The 20,213-nt window shown below is 41.5% G+C and overlaps 1 protein-coding gene across 2 annotated transcripts in view; it reads right to left on the bottom strand.

Annotated features, from left to right (window-relative positions):
- The window catches only part of slc25a26 (solute carrier family 25 member 26), a 60,948-nt gene extending 40,735 nt beyond the window's left edge, over nt 1–20,213 (bottom strand). Inside the window, exons 1-5 of one of the 2 annotated variants that reach the window (XR_006375089.1) lie at nt 20,002–20,213; nt 18,262–18,418; nt 16,760–16,878; nt 7,016–7,120; nt 5,997–6,044 (exon numbers count right to left, since the gene is read on the bottom strand). Coding sequence is in view for 1 of the 2 variants with exons in the window: in XM_044170556.1 (XP_044026491.1) it covers nt 5,997–6,044; nt 7,016–7,120; nt 16,760–16,878; nt 18,262–18,418; nt 20,002–20,034 (462 nt within the window). In the remaining variant the exon portion in view is untranslated. The remainder of the gene's footprint in view (nt 1–5,996; nt 6,045–7,015; nt 7,121–16,759; nt 16,879–18,261; nt 18,419–20,001) is intronic. The other variant, XM_044170556.1, reaches the window with a different exon arrangement.

The following is a 20,213-nucleotide window of genomic DNA, read 5'->3' as shown; positions in this document are numbered from 1 at the left end:
CTTCTATAGGTCAAGTCATGTCAAGGGTCAAATTTAAAGAGGTCAACAGGTTTTCTCAGGTTTTCTGAGTCTACTCATTGATCACAGTGTAAACAGATAAGGTAGCACCAGTAGCTCACATTCTTTAAAACATTCACCTCCATCTTTGAAACCAATGGAGCTAAACTCCATTTCATTGGCTGTTACTCTACTGGCTTGGAGAGGCTGATCAAAATTTCATTCTATAACTGTGTAATTGCAAACAGCTACACATTGAAAATGGCTATTACAAACACTCTAAAATGAAACTAGAAAAGTCACAATGTAAGTGAACACAGTCATCTTGCTGGTAGGCATTATATTTAATTTTCAACCATCAGTTTAATATTATCCTTGGTTTGAGTTCTCTTTTTTCCAGTGCAATCTTCTGACATTGTCCATTTCATTTAATTCATTTAAATGAACTGAATGAATCCAGTTCAAGCCATTTAGAAGAGTTGGTTTGCTGGCTGGCTCTGAGAGGCAGCTGCTCTGACGAGGTCCAACTCTAAACACAAAGCAGGAGGAAGCCTCCGCTCCTTCACACGTGTCCCACAAATCCTGCCTTTACATATATAGAGGAAAATAAACACTTTTTGCTTCCCCTGCCCTGTCTCTCTTCCCTCTTTCTGCTCTTTCTCCCTTCTGCTCTGTCTTAGTCATATGAGTGTGTATAAACATGAGCCTCTGTGGATCAGTGCGCACTGAGACAGGATATGAGAGTGATTCCCCTCACCTCTCCCTTTTGAACCTGCGTCACAGACAGTGAAAAGTGGCTGTTTTCCAAAAAAGGGCCATGCAGGGGTCAGCTCTGCTCTGCTCTGCTGCAGGCCTGTTGATACGGTTTCAACCTCAGCATCCCAGCAGTGGAAGCAGGACCCCCTCTCACTGCTCTGTATGGACAATCACACCTCAGTGGACACACCACGAAACCTCAGCTGCCATTGCACGTTTGTTATTGCACATACCATACACATCAGACCAATCCAGCGTGACTGAAGCTGAGCAGGAGGGTAAACAACAAGGGAAATCAAACACACTGAAGCGGAGGTTCGACTCGGACCCGAAGGTGCAAAAGGGCCCTGCAAGGATGAAGAGAATGAGAGCGAGAGAATGTGGTAAGGGGTGTGTGCTGAAACGATTAGTCGATTAAACGGTTAGTCGATCAACAGAAAATTAACCGGCAACTACTTTGATAATCTTTAAAGACATTTTCAAGCAAAAATGGCAAATATTTAATTGCTTCCATCTTAACAAATGGGAAGATTAGCTGCTTTTCCTTGTTTTACATTATAGAAAACTGAATATCTTTGGGTTTTGGATTGTTAATCAGTAGAGCCCGATATTATCGGCCATCGCAGATATATTGGTAAAGGCGCTAATGTTATCCGATACAAGCCAATATAAAATTGTTTTCTCTTTTATATTGGTGTCACTATAAAGTTTATCCTTTAGTGGCAAGCGGTATAAAATGAGAGTGAAAAAGCAGCTCTCAAGAACTCACGTCATACCAGTAAAACACAGCTGGTGTCAAGAAATGTAACAGCCACTAACAAAACAAAAAGTAACAAAAGCATTTTGGAACATAAGGCAGCTAACTTAAACTGTTTTCAGCACTAGGCAATGCATGCTGGGAAATGTGGGCCATCGCTATCACTACAATACTCTCAGCAGATTGCAGTGTGCCCAGCTGAGCAGACATAGTGGAGTCAAAGCAGTGTGTTCACGGTAAGTTGCTAACTAGTTTGTGAAATACATTGCTGGAAAGTTAATAAACAATGAACCCATCATTTCCCCCTTTCAATATAACTCTAATATAACCGTCACGTCACTCATGCTTATCACATCTGTTTGCTGTGTTAGCAAACTGAAAGGTAAGCATCAGAGCACCTCTTCATCATTCTGCAGCTCAGAAGACGATGGTGCGGTGGTGGTTTGAGTCCGTTGAGTGTTGACTTCACGTTACGTTGTTAGCTAGTTGGTGAGATGCAATGCTGGAAAGTAAATAAATAACGTCAGGAGCCTGTTTTTTCACCGGATGCGCTGAATGTTTTCCCTGAACGTTTAAAGCAGAGGCGCTGTTTATTTCTTGACTCTGCAGCAGCGAACCATGAGTTAATGTTTGTGACCGTTACATTAACAGCGGAATATTGCTACAGATGACATGTTTTGATAAGGTTATTTATTTTATTTATTCTTTATTTTCTCAGTGTTCATTTCTAGAATTGGTTGACAATGTATATGTTAAATTATTTAACATGTTAAAAAATATTTAACTTAAATATATTAAGAAGAATATTTAAGTTAAATATTCTTTAATAAAGTTATTTGTTTAAGAAAGCAGTCTTCTGAGTACCTTTGCATAGGTATATTGGTGCAAAATCGAATCAATCACGCTCCAGAGAGAAAAGGTCTATTTTCATTCCAGCTCAAAAAAATCACTATATCAGCCGCCATATCAGATATTGGTGTATATTTCCCCTATAAATCGGTATCAGTCTCAAGAATCCCATATCGGTCGGGCTCTATTAATCAGACAAAACAAGCAATTTATAGACATCACCTTGGGTTTTAGTTAATTGTCGTGGCCAACTATTTTCTATAAGCCAAGCGATAATATATATCATCGAGAAAATAATCAACAGATTATCAACATATAATGAAAATTACTGTTAGTTGCAGCCCTAGTCTCTCTTCTACTAATACTTTGATAAGTGATTAATTGTTTAAGTTACTTTTTTAAGTTGTTCTAGTTGTGAATATTTTCTGGTTTTCTTGGTCTTCCCATGATATTAAACACAGTATCTTTGGGTTTTGGAGTCTTTTTGACAATTGGTATATGTCAAGAAATTGTGATGGCCATTTTTTATTCATTTTATGGACCAGACGATTAAATTACTCAATCAAGAAAACAATCGACAGATTAATTGATTATGAAATCATTTGTCACAGGCCTGGTTTAATGAGTATCAAAGTAATGTGAATCGTATGCTATGGACTACAGTCGGAAGTGGTAGACATTGCGCTCTAATCACCATCATCATAACACCACATGAGGGAATATGTTTTGAAAGAATGATGTTCATCCCTCCAGTAGAGTTCCAGAGACTCAGAGAATCTGACAAGAAGCATTGAAGCTGGTCTGGAGGCTTGTGGTGGTGGTAATAAAACACTTTGCGTGGTTTTCCTTTAATTTGTCACCCATATGTAGCTCAAAGTCAGCCCTAGACATGCTTTGAAACTGATCCTTAAAAACCTTAAAATCAGTTCTAAAACTGAACATAAGTGCAGAAATCCCAAAGTTGAAGCAATGAAATTTGGTCTGTTGGTACCAGTTAAAACTTAAGTCAGCAAGTCTTTCCTTACAGCCAAACCCCCTGATGGAGGAAGCAGAGGAGGGATCAACCAGGGATTGAAGAGGAGAGGGATAAAGAGGAAGCAGAGGTGTGGTGTGGAGGAGCCTGGATGGAGAGGTGTTTCATAAGCCCTACCGCCAGATCCTGTACCTCGTGTTGCCAGGTCCCAGCTGTTGGGGTGGAGAAACTTTAAGGCTGATTCAGAGGCTGGCTAAAGAAAAATATATAAAACACCGGTAAAGGGAAGACCAGGAGCACATTTTTCATCGGTAGACTTAGCTAGCTGTTACCTTCCCTGTCTATGTGCTTACCCAATTAAATATGTGAAAATAATGGATTTAGATAAAGTGGCTTTCAGACTGAGTGAAAGAGTACAAGTATGAAAAATATATGTAGTGTGGCCGTATGCTATAGTCAATCAGACAATGTTCCAGGCTCTTCAGTCGACTGTGTCAGACACTGTCAGCTTCACTTACACATATCCCTCCACAGCCCTCATACCACCACATCACTAAATTACTATCTAATAACCCATCTCAGGCTCATTACTCAAACTCAAATTGGAGCAGTTTAGATCAAATCAAAGATCACTTCACAGCGCTTTAGATCAGAAAAATAAAGGGCTTGCCATAAAAAAAAAGCCATAATTTTCACTGCAGTGACTGCTGCTCATAAATGTCATAAAGCTGGTTCAGTTGGGGGGGGAGATGAGAGAAAGTCAGGCACAAACTTCCAAGGCAGTGCTAATCTTAGCATGCCATCTAGTGATGAAAGGTGGTATTACCCAAAAGGTGCAGCTTGGGGTGTCCTGTTAGAGCTTGAATTAGGGGATCCTGCCAAAATGACAGGCATCACCAGATGATGAAATGTAAGAACAGTCTGGATTGATTGTATTTTCATAAAATTAATACAAATTAATACCCAGACAATATGAACAGCTGATATCTTGGACTTAAAACATGACTGTACTCTTACTTAAAATCCTGACCAAAGTCTTGCTGATGTTAATTAATATATCCTCGTTTTTTCAGAGTTGAATAAAGTAATTTCTTACAAGACAATTTTACTCACCACAATCTGAATCTCACTGATTTCATGCTCTATTCAGCTGGAACCCAAAAGTTGCAGACTCAGCAGACAACTTGCTAATTTCTCTTAAAGAGAAGGTAGACAACAGTAAAGATTAATGTGGTGCAATAGAAAAAATAATTTAATGCCTATTAGTGAATAGTCCAGATATGGTTTTTAAACTAAACTTAGGGCATTGTTGGGCGGTGCTGTGTAAAATCCCCCATAATTGTTTAAAACTTGTTCTGGTAGGTATGATGACCTAGATGTGGGTTGGTACTACAATGTGAACCGGATCGGCAAATAAGTCAAACCTCCACTCCACCTTCCAAGTCCAGGCCAGCGTCCCGACCGTGGTCCATCCTCACATATCCCGCACTAATGTGATATCATGCCTATCAGAAATGCCTTCTGAACCCTAATGAATATATAGCACAGAGAGGACCCCAATTAGTGGGCCAGCGAGGGGGAGGAGGCGCCACGCCATACCACATAAACAAACTTATCTTGACAGGGTCGGTTGGTCGAAGGAGGGAGATGTGCAGATAGCAAAGGAGGCCGAGAGAAAATGAATTACCTTCCTGACACACATCAAAGCCAATCACCGCAGAGCATCCCTTGCCGTTCCCGCGCCCCAAATCCCTGCCGCCACCGTTGCATTTCATCTGCCAGTGTTAGTATGCACACAGGCCGTGCGCCAGCCTCCAAATGTATTCATTTATTCAGAGCCCCTCGGAGAAATCACAGTGTCTTGTTGTCCTTTTTTTCCCCGGCTGTCCAGATGGAATTTGCGTGAATAACATCAGTTTAGTGAGGCAGAAAATAAGTACAGGCTAGCACAGCGGAGGGGACTAGATTACACCCTCACCCACCTCCCCAAAAAAGGGTGGAAAGACAAGTGTCACCTTCATATACTTCTTTCTCCTTCTCTGTCTCCCTTTCTCATTTTCTTTTCCAGTTCTACTGAAACTTATCAGGCAGGGGGGAGGGCTAAAAGTGAGAGATCTATACAGCTTTTGCTACAATTATTTTGTGTTATCATGCACTGCAGGTGCAATTACACAGACGATCATGAATCAAAGAACTAGAGCAGCTTTTTCATTACAAAAAGGTGAGTGGCCATCAAGGGAGTTCAGCCCAATGCTCATTTATTCTTGTTTTGTTTTGCATTTATAACGCAACTAATTGCATTAATTAATCAGATGTACTTCTAATAGGAGGGAGAGCATCTTGCACAAGTAATTGAATGAGATGAAAGTGAGGAAAAAAAACTGTAAATCAATATTTCCAACCTCAATAAAGCCCAAGAGAAATTAAAATGTTTTCAATCAGAAGAGTGGAAAGCCTCAATATTCATCCAGCCTATCAAAAAGAATTCACTACAGTCTTCAGTGAGTCAAGTAATTGTCTTTAGTATAAACTCTTGAAATTGATTTCAATAGACACAACAAGTGTGCGATCTGCTTTTGAACAGGGATTATTGGTTGTCATCTTGGTTGTGATTACTAGTGGACGGCAGACCAACTGAGAAAAAAACACCTGAATTAATCCTACCTCTCTGAGAACCGTACTGCCGTATCCTCTGTACAAGCCTCGGACACCCTGCTCAGAGATAACAGAAAAAATTCACAAACACACGCATATTACAATCACAAATATACACTTACACACACACAATAAATTGAGAAATGTTTTCCTTTAAGAAATCCTAAAGATTTATGCAGTAGCACTAGAGAGTATTACAAAGCAATTATTTTACAGAAAACCACGTTCAATATTTCACAACAGCCAAATGAAAATGTTTTAAGTGAATCTGTGAAATCATAATATGGAAAAGAAGAATAATTTCATCTCATTACAACTTAGAAGATTTGGCCTTCATTTATACTGCTTATGGTGACATTTTACTTATCAAAGCAAGTGCTAAGAGCTGGTTTAAGGTTAAGGCATTGGTATGCTCCAACCAAAGCACTTGTCAGATGGTCTAACAGCCTCTGAACACCCTACCCCACCTTTCTGATGTTGGAATTGGGGCAGCTGTGTCAGACAATTTCTGTAACTTTCCAAAACCAACAATCTGACAGTCATGGCCACTTCATGCAGTAATTGGCTAGGTACGTGGAGTTGAGAAAGTAAATAGGGTTTGAACTTCTCTCTCAAGATCTCTTTTTACATTCTTTACAACTATCTCACTTTTTATGTGTGAAACCGAGTATGCACTGTTATCCCCATATTTAAATGATATCATATCTCATATCATATATGATGGCTGGCTTTTCACCCAACCTTCTAGTGTGGCAAACACTTTTGCTTTCAGACATGGTTGCATATGAACTAGTTCTTTTCGAGCATACTCCAGCCTTTAGTATTTTGTGTCCAGGTTTATGTCAGGTTTGTTTTAAAAATGTCTGATTGAGCTGTCTGTGCTTGCCCAGATCTCAGCAATTAACTTGGTGAGCACAGTGTTATTATCACTGATAGGAATGATGGCCAAAACCACAAAAAAATCAAAAGATCAAAGTTGTAATAAACCAGAGTTATCCTTTAAGAAAGTGCCTTTTATTACTGTGTACCTCTTCTCTGAGTGTAGACAGCAGCATCTGGTAGGTGGTGGAAGAGGGAGAAGCCTGGGTCCTCTGTTTGACCACCTCTGTGGGCACCCGGATCAGACATGCCACCTAAAGGATAGAAAGAGCATGGGTAAACAGAATGGCCAGATACTGTCCAATGGTGTTACCTGAATAAAAATAAAAACATCTACAGTACTGTATATCCTTCTGAAGGGCTTTCGATATCCATATTGTACTTACAGTGGTGTGGAAAAGTGTTTGCCCCCTTCCCGATTTCATATATATTTTGCATGTTTGTCACACAAATTTAAATATTAGTCAAAGATAACCCAAGTGAACACAAAATGCAGTTTTTATATGAAGGTTGTTATTATTAAGGGAAAACAAAATCCAAACCTACATGGCCCTGTGTGAAATAGTGATTGCCCCACCTGTTAAAACATAACTTAACTGTGGTTTATCACACCTGAGTTCAATTTCTCTAGCCACACCGAGGCCTGATTACTTAAATAGGACCTGCCTGACAAAGTGAAGTAGGCCAAAAGATCTTCAAAAGCTAGACATCATGCAGAGATCCAAAGAAATTCAGGAACAAATGAGAAAGAAAGTAATTGAGATCTATCAGTCTGGAAAAGGTTATAAAGCCATTTATAAAATTTTGGGACTCCAGCGAACCACAGTGAGAGCCATTATCCACAAATGGCGAAAACATGGAACAGTGGTGAACCTTCCCAGGAGCGGCCGGCCAACCAAAATTACCCCAAGAGCGCAGCAACAACTCATCAAAGAGGTCCCAAAAGACCCCACAACAACATCCAAAGAACTGCAGGCCTCACTTGCCTCAGTTAAGGTCAGTGTTCATGACTCCACCATAAGAAAGAGAGTGGGCAAAAATGGCCTGCATGGCAGAGTTCCAAGACGAAAACTACTGCTGAGCAAAAAGAACATTAAGGCTTGTCTCATTTTTGCCAGACTTTTGGGAAAATACTCTGTGGACTGATGAGACGAAAGTTGAACTTTTTGGAAGGTGTGTGTCCCGTTACATCTGGAGTAAAAGTAACACCGCATTTCAGAAAAAGAACATCATACCAACAGTAAATTATGGTGGTGGTAGTGTAATGGTCTGGGGCTGTTTTGCTGCTTCAGGACCTGGAAGACTTGTTGTGATGAATGGAACCATGAATTCTGCTGTCTACCAAAAACTCCTGAAGGAGAATGTCTGGCCATCTGTTCTTGACCTCAAGCTGAAGCAAACTTGGGTTCTGCAGCAGGACAATAATCCAAAACACACCAGCAAGTCCACCTCTGAATGGCTGAAGAAGAACAAAATGAAGACTTTGGAGTGGCCTAGTCAAAAACCTGACCTGAATCCTATTGAGATGCTGTGGCATGACCTTAAAAAGGCAGTTCATGCTCGAAAACCCTCCAATGTGGCTGAATTACAACAATTCTGTAAAGATGAGTGGGCCAAAATTCCTCCACAGCGCTGTAAAAGACTCATTGCAAGTTATCGCAAACGCTTGATTGCAGTTGTTGCTGCTAAGGGTGGCCCAACCAGTTATTTTAGTTTAGGGGGCAATCACTATTTCACACAGGGCCATGTAGGTTTGGATTTTGTTTTCCCTTAATAATAACAACCTTCATTTAAAAACTACATTTTGTGTTCACTTGGGTTATTTTTGACTAATATTTAAATTTGTTTGATGATCTGAAACATTTAAGTGTGACAAACATGCAAAAAAATAAGAAATCAGGAAGGGGGCAAACACTTTTTCACACCACTGTATTTGCAGGCGGGTGTGTCAGCAGAGACATCCCCCCCCCCCAGCCTGTGTATGTTCTTGCTATGTGGCAGGTGGCCATGATATGGCACAGCCTGAGGAGAGCAATTACATCGACCTGGCGGGCTAACGAGTGCTTTAGTTAGCGTCCAATTGGGCCAATTAACAAACCAGTACACACAGCAGACATGACACCTGAGCAACAGGTAAAAAGGTCATCAGGCCGACTGTGTATCTGTGTCCAAAGAACATGCGCTTCCATCAAACACAATGATAGATCCAGACACACAGGCACAGCTCAGTAACCACACTCCCAACTACAAGTTCCAACCCATCCACCATATGTCAACAAAAATATGGACTGCCAACAGCTAGTGAAGATAGACATGAATATTTATGCTTCATAACTCCCATCGCCCTAAAGGCAGGCAAGCACAGCTGCCCACCTGGCGACTTGATTTCCCATTTATCCAGCATCGGAGCGGAAATACCGGCTGACGGCAAGCAATCTTACAGAGCGATTGGTGAGTCGCCCCCCTGCTGTGACTCCCCTTGGTCATACAGATGCCAGTCTGCCGGTGCCACCCTCGCCACAGCACCGTGATGTGGTGAGAGGAGGAAAGAGAGAGTGATGGAGACACTGCAATAAAGATAAAATTCACCCCTTTCCTGTTTTGCTCCTTATCCATTCAGCTATCCATACTGATTTAGCGTTTTGGGCCCCATCACAAGTTTTTAGAAGAGATTGGCCCTGGAGGATAAGGCTCTATTGCCGTACTCTGTAAGGGGTAGAAGGCTACCCCGACAGCTGTTAGAGGGCTCACTTCTGTCAGCCACTCGTCCTCTCTGTCGTCTCCTCTGCCAGACACCAAGGACACCTTATGAGCAAGAACGTGAATATATGTGGAGCACAAAAGGAGAAAGGATAAATCAGCAGTGCTGGAAGTGAAGTTAAATCACAGAGCAGAAGAACACTTACAGACATAACATGTGAATCTGTACAGGCACAGTTCTGGCTCTGTATCTCTAAAAATCCTATTGACTATTGATTATTATTTGGTCTATTTCTCAGCCTTGTTTTGACCTTCACTGTATCACTTTTGCTGCAGGCCAATGTGAATTCTTCGTCTTTTCAATACACAATGAACAAATAAACTTCATTCTCTGTACATAAGAGAAAAAACAAAATACTTGAATAAGTGTCTATAATGAATTCAGCACAATTTTCATTGGTATTTCAGGTATGTCAAAATGACCATAGTCTAGCTACAATCTAACCACAGTGCAACAGTACCACCAAGTGGCCAAACTTTCACCAGCATCACCTCCCTGTGGATAACTAAGCTGGCTGCATCCATCTCGGAGATCTCATTTGCCCTCCCTTTGGTCAAGTTACCATTTCTAATACATTGTACATCATGTTTTCCCCAAACCAATTCTCCAAAGGACCAGAATAAGGCAACTAAATAGAAAGAAAGTGGCTATGACAAGTAATTACTGACGTAATTGGATGGGGGGCCTGGAGTTGAGACGGCCTTTCCTCTCCTGTCACTGCTGAGGGGAAGGCAGAATGAGCCAGAGATTATATAAAATAAATTAGGGACATTGTTTATTTGGGAGTAATTTGCACGCCTAGGGGTGGGGACAATGATGTTCAGTGGATAGAAGATAAAGTGTGCAGTCTCCGAGGCCATTTCAGATCTCTGAAAACAGCAGGAAAGGGGGGAACAATGGTGATGAATCAGGACATGATAAAATAGGGCTGGGGCTTAAAAAAGTCTGGATAATAGAGTCATATCCTGTGTGGAGATGTAGATGTAGTATGTCATCACATTTTGAAAGAAAGAAAGAACAAACAAAATAAAGAAAGAATAAAAGAAGATTTAGGTAGGTGTCCCTCATTATAAGTAAGGCTTGTTATTCCATGTTTAGGGGAAGGCTGTACATGGAAGAAGATGACAGACGTCTGTTTCTGCACCTACTTTGCTTGCCCTTCATTCTGAATGCTTTCCTCTGGCTTGTAAACATATTATAAACCCACTGGCAGTCTTTTAAATTCCTGCTACCATTCATCTTTATTTACGAGCTGTTGGATTCGTCAAGCAGCGTTAATTAGGAGGCTGCCTATCTGCGATTGGAGCCTTTCAGTTTCCCTTGGCCTGTTGTTGTTAATCCAAAAGACAGAGCGTGTTTTCAATTTCCAGCACTGGCTGCCAAACAACAAGGTAAGAAGCCGGCGCTCAATCATGGGCGAACCACGGTAAGGAATGGGAAATTAGCAGAGACTCACAGCCCATTATCGGCATAGCCAGTGAATCAATCCACAGATTGAGTCATTACATCCCTTCATCCTCCCCTCCTTTGCTACATCCCTCTTTTACCGCTCATAGCCATCAGGACACAGTGGTCAGTCAACCAAGACCAGGATTACCATTTGGCACCATAAAGACACAACAGGTAAGAAAAACATACAGGCTGCAACAACTGTTATGGGCCTCAATTGTGGATTTATTTGTGATTGAAATATACTGCATTCACCACCAAAATAGACAATTTTCCAAAGAGGAAGCTGCAGTCATACATATAAAGAAGCATGTCACTAACTATAGCTTAATTTTAACAATGCCCAAACCAATAAACAAATTAACTCCATCTGAAAAATGTGCAAAACAACTTAATCTCTTACTTCACACGTCTCTGTCAATCACAAGACAATAAGTGCAACTAAAGGTGCTCTAAAGCCCTGTTATAGATGCTGTTACATTAATCTATGGTGGAAAAATAGTTCCTTTCCACTCAATGTAAAGCCTGTGTAGACCACAATATCTACATCTCTGCCCTTGAAAGACAGTATGTACCATCGTATGTACCAGTACCAAACTCCCATGAGTTTCTGATCACTCTCCTAATCCTGGAAACGCATCATAGTACCAAAAAAGGCTGAAATAAGGGTTGACGAAGGAAGGAAGGAAGGAAGGAAGGAAGGAAGAGAGGGGAAGAAAAAGGTCATGAAGAAAAAGGGAAGGGATGAGGACACTGCGTGCCTCCAAATTTGAAACAACAGCCAATAAATCACAGAGCGTAGCGCTGCTCGAAGGCGATGCATGGATTATTTCTCAGTGCCAAGTTAAGTGGCTGCCAGTTTCTACCCCCAAAACTCCTCCCTCTTGCTCCCTCCTTCTCGCTGTCCCCATATCTTGTCATGTCACACTGTATTTTCCAGTACATCCTCCCACAGACGTGTGGTGGTGGTGGTGGGGGGGTTTATAGATGCTAGAGAAGCCCGCCGCCTGGCCTTGACAAATGAGCTTTCAGGGCAGACGTCGAGCGAATGGGAATGAAGATAAATCTGATCTAATGGCTGGATAACAGCCTGCTAGAGCCTGACAGACGCCATCAGCTTACACATTCTTTATGGGAGCGTCCCATCACCGCAGTCACACAAACATCAGGATGCTTCTGGTGGGGGGCGTGTTTCTTTCATTGTCTTGACCCTCTCTAGTTCATGACTGTCCTCCTCTCTGTCCTCCCTGTCTCTGTCTGTCCTGCTTCTATTTACAAGTTAAGCCAGGCATTAAGTAGGTTAATATAGAAATGGCATAGTTATGACATAAGAAGACCGCCCTCCAACAGCTCTAGTACATTTCTGCTTTATATCTGTGCTTTTAAAAGTACATATATCCACCACCAGTGATCCTGAATCTAATGAAGGAACTTATTTAGGTCTGGAACTTCAAATGTATTGTAAAAATCATGATTCCTGTAAGTTATCTCTCACAGGTATTTCACATATGGTGATAACCATGGTGAGGCTTGTTCTTGCTGTATATGCTAAACCATTCTGCCTTCCCCTCGATGAACACCTGTTAGACCGAAGGCTTAACTACAAAGATAAAAGCTGCTTAGATTTAAGTGTGTATACGTGTTCTCTTTTCTTTCTTTCTATTCCCATCTCTTACTTTATGCAGATTAAATTCTGAGCTACAACTCCCTCTAGTATGATCATAGACATATGATAACAGACTTTGACTGAAGTCCACATCTAGTAAGTTAGTGCCAAGTCGAGCGCATCATCCATAAAAGGAGGCTTGGGGATGGGATTAGCAAAGCAGTAAGTCCCATAAAGCTTCTGTTGTGAATGTTGCAGAGTGTAAACAGTTGGTGAAACACAACTAAATGGACTCCTGGGGAAAGAATCACGGGCTGATGAAGGGGTGGAGTGGGGTAGTCAGACAAGGGCCAAATAACAAGTTGCGTTCTTCTTTAAGTTTCTGTGTGTCAAAGCCTGCCTGCAGCCAGCTGCTCCCAGCAAGAGAAAGACAAGCAGGAGGAAGAGCAACAGAGAAACACAATGAAAACAAGTGACCCTGTCTTATACTGGCAGAACAGAACATATAATACAGAGTGGAAGATGAAACATAATGCTAATGAATATCTGTTTGGAGTTTGCATTCAAGTTGACAGTGTGATTTGTGTTTAACAATTCAGATTTGGACTGAGGTAAGAGATAGGCAGAAGAACTGCGTGTGTGTGTGTCTTTGTGCCTGTGTGGTTTAAATATAGCCAATAAGAGAACTGCTAAATGAATCTGTCTGCCACATTACAATTACATTCTGCACTGAAACACAATAAAACACAGCCTTTACAGACACAAACTAGACGATAAAGAGGCAGCAGGTCAGACGGTTGTCTTCTTTAAGAGCATGAGGACTAAAAAGTTTAAGGCTGGCTTAAAACTAGAGGATACACACACTGAACTGAGCAGGTACCTTACAGATATACTGTATTCGGAACCGCCTACTACATACTATAGAGGAACGCAGTATGCAGTACGTACTACATACTGCTTACTGCTTTTCATAATAGTAGGAGCAATAGGAGGAATATAGGTTAAATGTAAATACCACTTGCATTGTGGGACACAGTAGACGATGTATACTGGTCTGATGCATACTGGAGATTTTTTCTGAATCAGTACGACAACCGGGTATTTTTGGCATACTGTAGTTTTTGCTTTTGTCTGCATACTACATGCTACATTCTGGCCAAAATCAGTACATACTACTAGTATATATCTCCTCTCAACCTCAAACCAGAAAAGGCCTGTTACAGCACTGAAATCGTGTGAATGATGTGAGATTCATGTTCTATTCCTCATAAAGTATGGCTTGAAAGACTTTGCAAAGATAGAACCTACCTAGACAGAACAATCACAAAACAAGATGATGCAATATACTATTGTAGGCAAAGAAAACATACAATGGAGGAAAACAAAGGACTTAAAATGTATGATGACGCGAAAAACTATTGCTGCAACGATCAATCAATTCAGCTATTTTTTAAACAGAAAATCATAAGATCCTGCTGATTTGATTAATTTTCTATCAATCGACTAACTGATTAATCAACTAAGTAAATTGTGCCCACTTGGCCAAAATTCAGTCAAGCTCATGTTAGAAACTCAGTGCAATAACTTTTAATTATAAATCATTAGCAATGACTGAGGAGACACAGAATCATATGTGGCAGCGATTGCATCATAGTGCAGGCGTTTAGGCCTTGCATACCACTCAGGGCAGCACTAGGGTAGGCCTTTCATGGCTAAGCCTGAAGATTACTCTCCTTGAACAAGACGTAGCCAGTTGCCAGAATGCAGTGGGATACCGCCCCTGCTCTGCTCAGCTCCACGCTGAGGATTTGTGCCTTTGATGTGCTCAAATCCAGAACAGCGGGGAAGGGGTTAAAGGTAGCCGCGACCTCAGCCTCACCTTTCACACTCATCTGGATTGCGCCATAGACAAAAAGGGGAAAAGACACATATTGTTAAGTGCTACACTCCTAGCTGCATTAACTGCTACACTGATTGTGACAACCAGAGGATAAAAACAAAATGCAACTTTTATTGAATTTGTGCTAACATAAGAGTAACATGTCTTCTTCTCTACACTGTGAGGCACCAAGAGACAGTGAAACTCGAGTTCAGTGAACACTCTCCCATGTGGAATGATCCCATCCCATTCATAAACATGCAAAACTTGGCTAAATTACAACCATCCAAAAGCCATGAATACTGACAACCTAGTATTTTGCGGAAAGCCATGGTGGTATAGCAGGGGGGCATCCCTCTTTCCATACCTTCCATCCCTCTACCCCCCTTCATGCCAATGTGAATACGCGTGGCCCCCATATGGCTCAGATTCTGTGGTTCACTGCGAGTGATTGGGAGAGGATGGAGAGGAAATTGCGCTGCTCCTTGCTGGTTTCAAGCCGGAATTCCCCAGACTAAATCAGCAGTGTCTGGGGGCCTGAGCTGGGAAAGTAGATGAGTCAATAGGCAGCATTTACACAGCTAGTGGGGGAAATACTGGGACAGTCCTGAAGAAGCCCCCTTAACTCACCCAGCTGGACACCGGGGCCTAAAGCCAAAACCGCATACTCGCCCCCCCTACCCTGCTACCCCCTTGCATAGTGGTGTGTGAAATTGGAAAGGCGAAAACGTTAACAGACATGCCGGTGGTGTTTATTTGAAAGTTACAGTGGTGGGAAAGAAACAAAGAGGGAAGAGCGAGTGCGCAGAAGAGCAACAACAAGTGCGGAGCTGGCCTTCTAAGAATGGAGCGACTGAGAAAAATAATTAGAAAAATAAACTTTATTTATATTGCACTTTTTAAAAACAAGTTTACAAAGTGCTTCATAGACAAAAACAGAAAATACACAGTGCAATCACAAATTAAAATAAGTTCATGCAGTCAAGAAATAAAAACATAGATAAAGGACACTGAATACAAATCTTTCAATAAACGGAGCAGTTTTATAAAAAGGAGTTTTTAGAAGAGTTTTAAAAGACACTGAGGTAGCTCGTCAGATTCTCAGTGAATGGTTATTCCACAGTTGTGGAGCCCTTACGGCAAATGCCCTGCTACCCTCTGTCTCAAGCCTTGCCCTGGGGACTGAGAGCAACAGTTGGTCTGCAGATCTGAGAGTACGAGCAGGGGTGTTTGGGGTGAGAAGGTAAATAATGTAGGAAGGGGCAAGGCCGCGCAGTGATTTAAAAACAAGTAATACAATTTTGAAATCAATTCGAAACGCCACAGGTAAACCAGTGCAATGAGGCGAGAATAGAGAAAATGTGCTTGTATTTTCGAGTTCTTGTAAGAACCCTGGCTGCGGTATTTTGCACAAATTGGAGATGGTTGATTGATTTCTGGGGCAGTCCAGCGAATGATGAGTTACAGTAATCCAGATGGCTAGAGACAAAAGCATGAATGAGAGTTTGTGCATCGCTGAAGGAATGATCTCATCTTGGCAATACTCCTGATTTGACCGATCGCTGATTTGATGATGGGTGCACGGTGGCAGAGCGGCTAAAGCTCCTGCCTCCCAATAAGGAGATCGTGGGTTCGTGGGATCGATTCCCGGACCAGACCAACATCACACAATCTCTCTGGGTGGAGTCTGCATGTCCTCACATGCATGTCCTCCCCGTGGGTTCTCTCCGGGTTCTCCGGCTTCCTCCCACCGTCCAAAGACATGCATGTGTAGGTTAATTGATAACTCTAAAATTGCCCGTATTGAATGAATGTGAGAGTGAATGGTTGTCTGTCCTTGTCTGTGTCTGTGTTAGCCCTGCGACGAGTTGGCCACTGTCCAGGGTGTACCCTGCCTAAGGCCCAAAGTCACTGGGATAGGCTCCAGTCACCCGCGACCCCTAACGGGACCAAGCGGTAGAAAATGGATGGATGGATGGATGATTTGATGATATTGCTAAAATGTTTATAGAAGTTTAGATCTGAATCACGGGTTACTACCAGATTTCTGGCCTCATGGGTGCACTGTAAACCCTCAGGATCTAATAAGGCCTCCACAAACAAACATGACCTGGAAGTGTAGTGACAGAGTGAAAGAGGAGTAAAAATCCAAATGAGAGGAGGCAAAAGTTGGGAGAATGAGGGACAAAAAGACTTACTATTTCTCCCAGGGAGGCGGCCAGCATGTGAGTGACAGGTGCCACGTGTGGTGCTGCTAGCACTCCGCCAGCGCCGAGCAGGGACTTTGTGCAGTCGTAGGTGACAAAGAAAGCAGCGGCTGAAATCAAGCAGAACCACAGCCGTTTAAGGCCCATTAGTCAACCAGCATACAGCAATTAATATCCCTCACTACCACTGACAGGGGAGAAACTGAGGGGTGAGCGTGTGTGTGTGTGTGTGTATGTGTGTGTCTGTCTGCAGCATGTAGAATAGAGGTAAAAGCTAAGAAAGTTAAGTGTGTCTCATGTGGAGTCCAGTTATTTCTTACTCCGACTGGTCACTTAAATTCATCCTGCAAAAGTGTTTATTCATTCATTAGAAAACTGCAGCAAACAGATTGGATTATATTCAAACGCCTCATCTTTATCAGTCTCTCCCTGATATGCTCGTGAAAAGGGCTTGGGCTTAGTCATACTGAATTATTCAATAGTCAGCAGATTTATGCAACCAAATACCAGTGCTTCTATTTGCGCCCTACATTACCCCAAAAAAGTAGTAGTAGTAGTAGTACTAAATCCAAAGTGATTCTTTAAAATATTTTTGTATTTATAACTTCTTCTATTCAAAGGTCTACTTGCAAATGCAGTTGAAATGACAGATTGACTAGGTACATTTGCAATCATATAGATTGAAATAATCTGTTTATGGATGCTGTGTTGAAGCTGACATTCAAGTTTTGGATATGTTGAAGCTTCCAACCTGCAGCTGATCTGCTCCCCACCAAAGGGCTGACTGCGACAATTAAATTACCTGCCTGTGGAAAACACTAGAATACAGATAGCAACAAACTGTTGAAAAGATTTTTGTTTCGAGCGCTCTAGCCACAACGCAATCTTAGTTAGGCAGCTACATTTAAACCATTTAAAGAAGAGCCCCAGAGCTTCAGTCATTTTAAGGTTCCACCATATTAATCTGACTGTAATAAAATGATGTCCTAAAAAAGTCAACTTTAAAATCTATCGTTCATTACCATAAGCACATTTCCTCAAAATCTAGAAACAAAAAAGTATGATCTCACCAAGAGACAAATAAAGAACAGAACTTTGCCACCACTTGCAAGCTGAGTGCCTATCTGATACTACAATACAAAGCAAAGAAATAAAACTCATTTGATTGTGAACTATTAAACTGATCCATGCAACCCTCAGCTACAATCCAACAAAGTTCACAAAGTTGCGCTCTAACTCATTATCACAGTGCTGTGACTTTAGGCATGATAAGGAAACAAAATAAATGAATGTGTAACAACTAAAAGAAGCTCTAAACTCAAACAATTACTTTGTGGATATTATGAGCAATACAGTGCAAGGTTAGGTCTCGGAATGACAAAGAATCTTGGTTGTTTGGTATGTACCTCTGGGAGAACGTCACGTTACAAACAATTACTGAACAGTGAACCATCATCAGAACATATATCCAGCTGCCACAATGAGCAGCTTACCATTAGGGAAGGAGCCGACAGCAGCAGATGGGACGCCAGCGTAGATGCCCCTGAAGCCCCCTGCCTTGTAGAAGCCCTGCTGACTCTGCAGTCTTGTCTTCATGGTGTCCAGGGGGAAGAGGGTCAGATCCACACACATCCCCGCGCAGCCTCCTGCCTGAAGAGACAACAACTTTGTGAGACATAAGGCCACAACACACACTCTATGACACCAGTGGTTGAAGATACAGTAAGTTTTTACTTAAACCTTTAAAGCAAACAACCCCAGAAGACTCCGGGACACCATGAAGAGGATCTTCGAACAAACCTATTGTGACGGACAATGAACTTGTGTTTGCAAATGAGCTAAATCGCTTCTTTCGTTTTGACAACCCTGAGAAATGCATAGATCTACTTAAGACCATTACTGTACCAGTGCAATGTTGACTGGCTAATTGAATGGTATGACAAAAACGCTCTTATCATCAATACTAATAAGACAGAGGAAAATATTTTTGGCTTTCCTCCTGACTGTCAGCTGCCTCTAGTGACAATTCACAATGTAGAAATTAAAGTCTCTTCATACAAATACCCGGGTGTTATGATAGATGCCACCCTATCATGGACTCCTCATATAGAATTTATTTGTAAGAAGATAAAGCAGCGCATTTGCTTTCTTCGTAGACTCAGATCTTTTGATGATCTCAGATGATTTTTCTGTTTTTTAAATCAGTGATTCAGAGTGTCATGTTGTACTGCAGTATGGCCTGGCTCAGCAGCCTGTATGTGAAACTCAAAACTAAACTTTATAGGCCTAATCAAATCCAAACACTTTAATAAATGTGCAATAACACAATAAGAGTGGGTAATTTTTGCACTACACACACACACACACATTTTTCCACCACTCATGTCTGTCTTTTGCCTTTACTGTCACCTCATCTAAGAACCAAACGAAAACATTACACATATAATGTAGCACATAATGCTCTTCCTCACTTCTAGTCAATTTTCAGTGAAGGGACACAAAAGGTTCTCATTTACCCAAACACCTATACAGTGAAAGTAGCAGTCATAGACACGCGAAAGCCCTGTCACACATGTCTTCTGTTACTTCGTCGATTTTTCTAAACTGATAACATTTCGTTCATTCTCTGTTTGGCCAAAAAAATAGAAGACGGTTGAGAGGAACAATAAGTTTTAATTTGTCATTTGAAAAGGGCACGTTTGTAAAAGGGTATGGTTGCCCCGCCCCCTGGCTCGTGCACACAGACAGCCGTTACTCCACAATAACTGTTTCTACGTATTTACAGTAACACTTTCTGTCTGGGTTTATCTGTGATAGTACTTATAATAAATCAGTTAGCTACCTCCCATAATGTCAGACTATTGTATTTTTGTATAGTTTTCGAGTAATAATGTAATGCTAACGTTAGTTGCTGAGCTAAGAAGCTAAGAGCTATGATTAGGATTTAAAAGGACATGAACCGGTGACTGCAGTAGGTTACACAGGTGCTTGTGATCTAGCTTTGATTCTGGCTTGTCTGATAAGTTACTATATTTTGCAAATTGATGATATTTTTAGTGGCTTATAACGTTATGCAGAACACAAACAAAATATATCCACGAAGCGGTTGTGGTAAGTTGGTATTCAACTGCGACTAAGCGACTAAATTTGTGATTAAATGTGGTTAAATAAGAGGTTGGTTGAAAGCAACAATAACACGTACCATGATATATTGTACAAAATTGCCACCTTACCACCAGGGACGCGACGAACTCTCGTCTCTCCATGCTCCGCTCTCAAAATCTTCTCTTGTCAGTCGTGCAGCCCGTAAATTTGCAACTGTTCAGCATGTTTGACACTCAACTGTAATCAAAACATGCCTGTCAAGGACGCTGCCATCTTGGTTGAATTACTTCCGCGTCGCGTCATGACGCTTGCTACTCACGTGATGTCGAACGCTGTTAAG

The sequence above is a fragment of the Siniperca chuatsi genome, linkage group LG2 (assembly GCF_020085105.1).
Source record: "Siniperca chuatsi isolate FFG_IHB_CAS linkage group LG2, ASM2008510v1, whole genome shotgun sequence".
Taxonomy (NCBI): domain Eukaryota; kingdom Metazoa; phylum Chordata; class Actinopteri; order Centrarchiformes; family Sinipercidae; genus Siniperca; species Siniperca chuatsi.
This window is presented reverse-complemented; position numbering and strand designations above follow the sequence as displayed.